A 10,578-nucleotide genomic window follows, 5' to 3' on the forward strand; every position below is an offset into this window, starting at 1 on the left:
TAAGTTCTAAATTACATCTGTTACTACGAGACAACAAGATCGCAAAATGTATATAATTTTCAGACACATCGCGTACAGACGGTGTCACGTAACGTAGAATAACGTCCACGCGATAATTAGTACATCGGTCGATACAGTAGGATCGGAGAAGATCTATGGCGGTGGATCATCTTAATCCTTCCTTTCAGGTTATTTTCACGCTACACACGCAGGCATTGACAAAATCCGCGAAATTTATCGACGAAAAGGCTCGTGTTTTCTTTTTTTTTTTTTATTTTTATTTTTATTTTTGTTTTTTTGTTCGTTCCCCGTGTCTTCTCGATGAACAGGCTTTGCTGGTCGTCGAAACGTTGCGGCGTCGACGACCGGGAAAGTTAGCAAGTTGTACAGTGGTCTTCGTATCTCGCGAATTTCCATTCCCTACTATACAACCTACTACCTCACCCAGGCGTCGTCGCTAATGTTCCTCCTCTTCGTAATTCTCTTCATACTCGATGTCATTTTAAACCCTCCGAGCGACAAGTATTTACCTGGCCGCGTTTCAATGGATTTCCGTTCAACTCTTTCGTTAGTGGGGGGGGGGGGGGGGGGCGTTTACGATCGGTACAGTTCGCGCGGTGAACGACTACGGATCGTAAGTATGCTTAACAAATACACGGGGCGCTACGAGAGATTCCCTCTCACGGGCGCGTCAAACGTTCGAACCTTACCATCGAAAGCATTGAACCAAAATCTATACCAACGTGGAATACCTTAACCGTGAAATTTCCTCGAATCGATTACAGGCGTACACCGACGCTTTGAAGTTGATTTTCGAATGGTGTTCTCGTGGCTTGGTTCTCCGCGTTTTAACGTTTACATTTTAATTTCGCACGGTACGGTTCGAGGGGAAGGTAGAGAGAGAGAGAGAGAGAGAGAGAGAGAGAGAGAGAGAGAGAGAGAGAGAGAGAGAGAGAGCAGGTCACTCGTGATTAATCGCTCGCTGGACCGGAAGTGGGAGGACGATTTACCTCCTAATTGCGGCGGACTCTACTCTTTTCTCTGCTCCGCTCTCTCTCTCTATCTCTCTTCACCTCTTCCCCTCTCAACTTTTTACACTCACACTCGTCGTTTCTCTCTCTCTCTCTCTCTCTCTCTCTCTCTCTCTCTCTCTCTCTCATTCTTTCACGTTCGGTTTGGTTCGATCGAGAGAATTACACTCAGCAAGAAGTCTAGACCCGTTGATAACCGGAAGCGCCGCGGGGTTTCACGAGGGCAGAAGGGCGCGAAGGAAGAGGAGGTTCCATCGAAAAGCTTAAATGCTGGCCTGACTACATGTACCGGTAGATAGGAGCTTGCGGTATACATATAAAAAAGCCCACAAGTTCGGATCTACGGGTTAGTATTATCAAGTATAGCTGATAACGGCTATCTCTGGATCGGTCCACGATGCTCTCCCCCCGCTTCATTTCCCTCCGCAACAGATGCTCCGGCTGCGTCTGAAAATAAATGAAAGGTTACGTGAATCACGGTGAATTTTTAGAGGTCGGTTGAATACGTGCAGCCACCGTTATCTTTAGTTTGATCTATAGGGTGTCGTACGGTTAACCTTAACGTCTTCGCTATTTTTTAAACAACAGGAAGTACAAGTCGGTAATCGAGATCGTCACGAGTAAGACGTCTATTTAACAGTTTCGAACTATTTATCGTTCGTTGTTGTTTAGTTAAACGCAACAAAATTTACCAAGTTTGCGTTGTTTGCAATACGGTTACAAACATGGATCCCACGTCTGTGACAAACCGCGTAAATTGTAATTTATCATCGGTTCATCACCGTTCAAGGGTGGAAAATTGTTGGGCTATCGGTAGCACCGAACCGATCTCGATTAAAGATTAAGTCGAACGAGAGAATTCGATTCACGGTGTATCGTTTTCCAGTCGTATAGGACAAACTTGACTCCAATCGTGAATTCAACGTTATATTAGCTATCTGGTGTCTCTTAGGCCACGTGCCAACAGGAGAAACTGCCGGTCGTTGGACAACATTTACGAAAAAGCTATGCGAGCTCGGTTGTGTCGGTTCGGAGCAATGGCCCTCAATGAGGGGTCAGTAGACAGTCGGCAGTGCTTTGAAAAAGGCTGATTCAACGTTTAACAATTTTTCGTTCCAAAGCACGAAGCTTCGTATCTACGTAAAACAAGGCATCTTAATCTTTGAGTTTCGTGCAAACAACACGCACTTGTCTTATTCTTGTCTTTCGCACGATCGAATTCAACGATACCTTCTAAATACATCGCATCTCGCCATTTTGATCTTGTAAGCGAGCGTTACTCGTTCACCACTCGCTTTGCCTTCTTATAACCTTTTCACCTCTGAATTAATTAGAATAGGTGAAGCTTGCTAAATTAATTTTACAATTCATTTTTCGACAATTACGTTTATAGAAGTATGTGTAAAAAATTAAGCAAAGAAGCAAACAATCTTACAAAATCGTGCGTGTTCTAGCATTTTACGTAATTCGAGGATCCAGAATCATGTATGTCTATTCGTGAATCTTCAACGCTCGTAATTTTCTTTGACTATCTTTTTAAGTCGTTCTTTACATCACTGTTGTATCACATGTAATATATTTATGTTGTAATACGGTATATACTATATAATAGATTGTAATATTATTAATATTATCGTTATATGATCTCTCGAAACGGTATAATTTTCGCACGCGGTTCTTCTTTCTATTATTTAAATAGTTGGTCACCCTGTACTTCGAACTGTTCGCACAATCTGCGGAATTCAGTTTACGCTGAAATCTTTGAAAGACCAACGAACGACAAAGCGTCGTTAACGACATCGAACGAAGTTCGAGGGAACGCAAGTTAACGAAGTTAGGGAGTCGCCCAACTCGCGCGACAAGCTAATGAACTAATCGAGTGACATCAACCAGCAGAGACCAAGTGCTGAGAAATCGCTGTATACCCTCGGTAAACTCAATGGCGAACATACGATCTATGCGATTAACAATATGTATGTTTAATATATGTATGTAACTCGAGCCAAGTTGAGGATGTTGTATACGTATAGATAATGAACTTTAGTCGTCGCGTCGTAAAATCAAAGTTGAACAAAGATTGTTCGGATAACAGTTTATTCGAACAACATAGACGGATATATGTTTATTTGTTGTGTAAACGACGAAACCGTATGCGTTAACACGTAAGGGAATTCGAGATGATATAAGTGTAGTTGATCTTTTAAAATTAACAATGTAACAATAACAAAAACTAGCAATTTATACGTTATAAACAATTGCCAGTGATACGTTGAAACTTTATTTATTTTTTATACAATTTTTGATGCGCTCTCGGAATTGGAGAGATTCGTATAGAATGTGGACGTAGTTGGAATTTAATTATGTATCGTTAAAATCTATATACGTGAAATCTATATACGTATACCGATTCGCAGAGTGTCTCATAAATATGGTATTCACTCTATCGGTGTACGGGAGCCATAAAAATGATGAAAAAAATTCGGACAAACAAGTGTCCTGTTTGACCTTGTTCCAGAGTTACCAAATAACCGTTCTTAGAAAGGTTAACTATGCCGATATTACACCTCAAGTTCTCCTACAAATAAAGCGATCACGAGTCACGATTTTTCGTTATTTTTTTACAGTTTTTTTTTTTGTAACATGTAAAAATCGAGACGTTTATTTGTCCCAAATTTGGGTATTTTGTCCCAATTTGACTCGAATTATCGATAAAATGTCCCCATGTACGTAAATTTTCTAAATTAACAATATAATTCAATGTTGCACGTAGTTCTATAATAATCGATTAACGAGTTAATGCGTTCGATATATTCATTTTCATAAGTTTTCGCTTGTTTTCGCGGATTTGATACATTTAAGCCGATAGATTGAGAGGTTAGGATTTCTCCCTCCTCTCTTCACCCAAATTACTTTCCTTGGGGATCTTAATTTCCCCGTTGAATATAATCACCTAGCTACCGAGTATGATCACTAAGCTGATTCGTCTATTCGTTGAGGGAGGAACGAAAGGTGACCAATCAGCGTATCTTTTCGACTCGTGGTGGGGGAAGCGGCCTTGAACAGTCAATATCTTCTTCCTCGACAGCGGCAACTAAAGGCTGAGCAATGACTACTCCCGATTCCAAGTACTATGCAGAGATCGTAAGATTAAATTACAAAAATTCTTTCGCTCCGCTGATAATTAATATTCTGGGCCTATGTCTACGCCAATGCGTTCCAGTCATCCCACTTAATCGCTTCATTTCACTCTGTCGTGCGGTAAACTTGTATACACGATCGCCTCGGTTAATAACGAAAATGCGTGAAATACGAGATGGGAAGGCTAATTCGATTCGTTGGTAATTTACGATCTTTGCATAGTATTCTTCATCGCCGTTAAATTGGCAATTGGTCGTTTTACCTACAGAATACCACGAATCTGGATTGGTACTGTCCGGCCGTGAGAAGAAGGCTAATGAGGTTTTATCCCCACTCTTTTAACTACTAATTTCCCTACCATCGTAAGCAGTATCGCTATTGGCCGCTGTCGATGACCTTCCTCGACAGTTGCATCTACTGTTCGTTCGCGAGAAAAAGGCTAACGAGTATTTATTAAGTTGTCCGGAAAGTCATTTCGTTTTTTTTTTTTTGGTGAAAATGAAACATTTTATTAAATTATATATTCTCCATTTTGGAAAACGAAATCACTTTTCGAACAATCCAATATATCCCCACTTTGATTCAAAATTTACTATTGTTCATCCGCGACAAGAAGGTAAACAGTCGTTTACATTCCCACTCTAGTGTACACTAGAGTGTACAGTCTACCAGTTCTTCTATGCACTGTCGCTATTGGTCGAAAACGGTGCAGAAGATCAACAGCGACCAATAATGGCAACGCGTGCAATGGTAGGGGAGCTGATAGTTCGTAAACCAGAGTGAGAATGCAAACACTCGTCAGCCTTCTTCTCGCGGACCAACAGTACCGATCCCAACGTTGTCGCTATTGGTCACCGTCGATTTTCGTCACCGTCCTCGGCCAATAGCGACCAAGCGTGGGGGCGTTGGTACCCGGAGCACCAGAGTGGGGATACAAACCCTCGTTCTTCGGCCAATAGCGAAAATACGTGCGATTCTATATTTACGTTCAAACAGACCGACTTATTTCCTCCCGACCAATCGGATCCGCGTTTCTTCCATCTGCCAATTTATTAAAGGTGAATCGTAGCAGATAATTCGATCGAACCATCGGCTTCCAATATTCGAATGGCAATTGAAGCTCGAGATCGTGGTTTTCGGTATCGAACCATCGAACTCGTCGAGTTATCGAAACTCGGTTATCGAGGTTGAAATTTCGCATAATTCCGAGGGGTCTTCTTCGGCGCGAGTTTCTCACGCACGGTCCCTGAGCTCGCCACGCCGCTGCCGGGTAGAGATCAGAAGGGCATAGAAAAAGAAGGCCGGGGATCTTACAAGAAACAAGACGAAGTGGAAGAAGAAGACGCGGAGAGAAGAAGAGCAAGAAGAATATAAGAGCGTAGGGAGTAGGTAGACTCCGGCGTTGTAAAAATCCCCTGCCTGCCTGCTCGCTCGTAGACAGTTGAATGGCCTCTGCAGAGCTCTCCTTGCGCGGCCCTAAGGGATGTAAGGCACCGTTTCCAACTGACCGATTATGCTTTACGACCTGGATTGTTCTCTGGACGTTCCAATTATCTCGCTCGACTTCCGTAGCCTCGTCGTCGCACACGCTCGCCACCCTAAAAACGTGCGATAAATTAGTCAACACGCCGGTGACCATTTCTGGTTAAGTAAATAACGTTCGCGTCGACGATGACCTTCGATCGTTGCCGCGAGGTCCGACACGACCGTGTCGAACGTTTCGGAATATTGAAACGGTTCTATTTGGTCTCCCGGTATCGTGCAATACCGATGTATTCTTTTTTTTTTTCTTCTGAAATTCGACGTTAACGTCGCGACCGTTACGACAACGACGAACGAAGGTCAACGATAATCAACGGTACAGTGGGAACTCGACGATGAAATTTGCGCTCGGTCGGCTCTGCGCGGCGCTCGGGTATCGCGAAAAACAGATGATCGTTCATTGTGAATGAATGTTAAGGCCGTAAAAGGCGGCGAAGGAGGCTGGACGCGGGAGTAGCCGAGAGCAAGAAGTTGCGCCGCTCTCCTCTGCACCTCGATTAGCCGGACAATCGTCTCTTTCTAGCTCTTTCTCGCGCTCTCGCTCGCTCCACGGCTTCTTCCTGTCGCAAGAAACAAAAATAACTTTAGCAAGCGTGATCGTCGTATACAGCGAGCGACAAGGAATCGAGAAAAATGTTACGGTGCTCCGTCGACCGTACGGGCGAGCGACGTGCGCTCGGGTCTCAGGTTTCGGGAAAACTCGCGACAAAGAGAGCCACGAAGTTACCCGAATCGGCCGGTTGGCGGGATACGATTGAAACGGCCGTAAAAGTGGGAGGAAAGATAAGATCTCTAGCCCTCTTCTCGCTTAGTTTTTCTTCCGACGGAGTGGAATAGAAAGCGGCGAGAGGGGGGGGGGGGGGAGGAAGAGAGTGGAAGCCGGAGCGAACGAGAGTGTGTGGGTGGGGGGAGAGAAAGAGAAAGAGAGAAAGAAGGAGAAAGGGCGAGAAAAGAAAGGAAGTCGAGCGAAACGAAGAGCAAAGAAGGGAAGGGAATAGAAGTGAAGTGAAAGGAAGGGAACCACCCGGGCAGGGACGCGGGGGCAGAGACGTAATCACAGGGGCGTTGAATTAGGGAAGCATCGAAGGGAGTGGGGAATCCCAGGGATGGGGAAGGGGAGTCGACAGTGGAGGACCGGGGTCACCGCCATATTATATTTAGCGAGACACAGCCGTGTGAATGAACTGCATATCCCAGGGACGAACGCACTTGGGGTGTTTTTCGTATACTGTGCTAAATCGAACGGTCTTCTTTACCGAAACACGTCTGAAACACGACGAGCGGGCGAACACTCGAGGAAATTACGATCTTTTTGGTAATTACTGGGAAACCCGCGGTATCCATTGTCGAGGACGAGGTGTACGCTCGAAGTCGATCGTAACGAGCACGGAAACAGCTGGATCACGGCTGTAACGAGCAAAACACCGTAACGATTGTAATTTACGAGTATTCCCATACGATTGTTCGCTCTCGTAACGAGCGCGCTACACGAACCTACCGTACGAATGTCGGGAAATTTGGAGATACATTGGGACGAGATCTTTCGAAACGGGCGTCAATTGTCGGATTGGTAAAATTCGAAAAATTTCAATCAGATTTAAGTGTTTCTCGTACGGTTTTAAAATTACGGTTTAACCAGTTTTAATATCGGTAATTTAAACGAGTGAATACGTTAACGCAAATAAGCTACGGTCAGGCGGTCGAATTATTTTTCTCTCTTAGTATTTCTTTCGTTCATTTCATTTTTTCGTCGAGTTATTGAGAATTCGAAAAAAAAAAAAACATTTTACGTGTATTTCATTTAATGTGTATTTTCATTTAACTCGGCGTTGATTCAGCGAGGAATGTTTCTAACGGGGAAATGTTGCCTATGTGCTCGTTATAACCGAGTTCACTCGCACGTTATTATTATCAACTTCTTCCGCGACGACATTTATCATTCTTGAGAAAATGTTACCGGGTTACCCCATTGGTGAAGCTAATTACGAATATTTATTCATAGTTCGGTGGATGCCTGGAATATTTAAAATCCCTTGGAAGCTGAACGGTGCACGTGTACGTCGGTGTGTCCGGTGAGGTAAAGAAATTGCATCAGATGAATCGCCATGCTTGATTACAAAAATTTGGCACCGACGCCAACAACGCAACGAAATAAGCAGTCATGGAAGCAAGACGTTTGGACCGTTACAGAAGGAGGCATCAAGACCATGAAAAATAAATTATTGGACTCTCAAATGACTAATACCAGGAATTATATAGGAACAGTTAGCTTCGGTTTTAGAGTCTCTTAGAACTTGTGTTTCGTTTAAAAGAATATATTACTGTGTACGTTTGTAGTACGGTTCGCGTACCCTAAATAAAACACACTTGTGTAAGGATACAATGTACATCGTTTCTAAAATATAGATTCAAGATTATTTACAGAGTAGTAATGTTCGATTGTAGAAATATATAAAAAATATAGAAATAGCTGTTCGATTTTGGAAAAATCGATTTTATCATTAACGGGCACGAGTCTAAATTTTCAATAACATTCTTCGACTATCACCGATCTCTATGTGCTTAATCAATCGACTACAAAAGTATTATGTTTTAAAAATTGATCACTTCTTGTGCGTTGCGTCCATAGAGCAAGAAAAATAATTTGGTCGCGAAAAAAAAGAAAATTTCGTCTTTAAATTACGACGTGCCTTATAAATAGGACAGGATTGTGAAACAAACAGTATAATAAATTTCTACAGACATTTCTCTTACTGAAAAATCATAATAATGGTAGAATTAGTTTTACCGGTTAAATATATTCAATATATTTTGTAACGATAGAATTAATTTTACTAGTTAATATATTTTGTATTTGTAATATAGATAGTACGAAAATAGGTTACAAAAAAATGATAGCGTCTCAACAATGTATTTAAAAGATAAATAATAGAAGCATTCGATACTTTAATGGTGTAGTTATTATTTTACAGTACAAAACATTCGATACTTTAACGGTGTATTTATTATTTTATGGAATAACGAAACATTCGATACTTTAATGGTGTGCTTACCTATTACTTATAGACGTGGTTTGAACGCAAGGTTTCTAGCAACATAAACACGTGAATGTGTCAAAGCGGTCATATGACAACACGATGGGGAGAAATTTGCGAAAATCTGGTCGTCGAGTTCCAACACGTTGTTTGGTATGCTTCGAAACTTAAGTAACTCATGAAGAGGAACCCAACCACTGAAACGTCGAGGTAAAAATAAATTTATTCACACTTACTTAATCGAAATTCGCTCTTTATCGTCCAAATAAGATACAAAATTCAATCGTTCGTACGATTGAATTTTCGGGTATTCGGAGCAAAAGAAAGTAACCTTTTATAATTTATATCCAGGTTACGTGGTATTTGAAAAACTATAACACAATTAAACTTTGAAATTCAATATAAATATATTCTTTGAATTAACATTATGTTAATATATAATTATAACAATATATTCAAATATATTTTTTGAATTAACAAAAATACAAAACCACACTGGAATATTACTACTATAACAAAACCTTTCCTCCTTTTCGCAGCACGTAACTTTGCCTTTTTAAATGTTTATCACTGGTAGTTCATTTCGTCGTTTCAACAATTTATCGCGAAACTGAAATAATTAAGCAAATCGAATTGTGTCTTCTAACAAAAGCATTGTTCCTAGCAAAACGGTCGTTTAAATTTCGAAATTTCTTTGTTTACCATTCTGCGAGAATATTTTCCCAAATGAAAACAAATCTTTCACCGAAATAACTTTTCTTTGCGTTCGCAACCTTTACCGCTGTTACCTGATAACTAAAGTGTATTTATCTCTGGATAAAGTTCGAGGCGTCGTTTTTTAACAGGAGGATTGTTCCCAGAAAAATGGTAGTTCAAATTTGGAAAATTCTATTACTCGATCGTTTTTAGAACGGTTCCGAGCTTTTTCACTGCCGCGTGATTCTGATTGGCAGTTAACTGACGCTGACGGAACGGTTGCAACGTCCGGTGGACGCAAGCTGCGACACATGTTCTGATAAATATCCATTGTTCCCGGTGTTACCCTATAAACAATGCAGCCCGTTCCGGGAGGAACTGCAAATGCTTTCAGCAGACCCTGGTGCTAATTTTCAGGGAGGCACGTCATACGAGCCCCTGAGAATAACTGCGACGCGACTATAAATTTTATCTCGCTCCGTGGAATTGGCGCCCCGAATCCCTGGTTTCTAAAGAGGAAAGATGATACGAAAAAATTGCCGAGCGACGCGCGACGAAACGTTCGTGTTCCCATTAGGACCGTGACTACACACGGAACGTTTCTGTATTTCGATAATCGAACCCCCGGGTAATTCATATAGTATATTCGACGGATATATTGTAATTCGAATACTTTGTGCGCAGAGCAAGTATCCGAAGTAGCGTGACTGTGAATCGAATTCTTTGGGTTTCTTCTTCTGTTTTAAAACTTGGTATCGTTTAATAGACAATGATATTCCAAACATTGAATAGTATTCGAATAGTAATGTTCGAGCGATGATAGTATTCAAATGGTAATATTCGAGTGATTATACCATTCGAGTAATGATAGTATTCAAATGGTAATATTCGAGTGATTATAGTATTCGAGTAATGGTATTCGAATAATAATTTTCGAATGACGATATCTGAATATTAATGTTCGAGCGATGATAGTATTCAAATGGTAATATTCGAGTGATTATAGTATTCGAGTAATGGTATTCGAATAATAATTTTCGAATGACGATATCTGAATATTAATGTTCGAGCGATGATAGTATTCAAATGGTAATATTCGAGTGATTATAGTATTCGAGTAATGATATTCGAATAAT

At 41.2% G+C, this 10,578-nt stretch overlaps 1 protein-coding gene and 1 long non-coding RNA gene across 2 annotated transcripts; one reads left to right on the top strand and one right to left on the bottom strand.

The window, feature by feature from the left end:
- Window positions 1–3,038: 3,038 nt before the first annotated feature.
- LOC143147410 (uncharacterized) lies at window positions 3,039–6,112 on the bottom strand. Its single transcript, XM_076312658.1, has 3 exons — window positions 6,032–6,112; window positions 5,846–5,961; window positions 3,039–5,767 (listed from the first exon to the last, which is right to left on the bottom strand). Exons 1-3 carry the CDS (start codon window positions 6,110–6,112, stop codon window positions 5,158–5,160), a joined length of 807 nt encoding a protein of 268 aa, XP_076168773.1. The 3' UTR covers window positions 3,039–5,157.
- Window positions 6,113–6,862: 750 nt separating this feature from the next.
- LOC143147613 (uncharacterized) lies at window positions 6,863–8,064 on the top strand. The gene is made up of 2 exons (XR_012992299.1): window positions 6,863–7,026; window positions 7,714–8,064. It is a non-coding gene; the product is annotated as an uncharacterized LOC143147613 (long non-coding RNA).
- The last annotated feature ends 2,514 nt before the right edge of the window (window positions 8,065–10,578 follow it).

This window comes from Ptiloglossa arizonensis, chromosome 5, assembly GCF_051014685.1.
Source record: "Ptiloglossa arizonensis isolate GNS036 chromosome 5, iyPtiAriz1_principal, whole genome shotgun sequence".
NCBI lineage: Eukaryota > Metazoa > Arthropoda > Insecta > Hymenoptera > Colletidae > Ptiloglossa > Ptiloglossa arizonensis.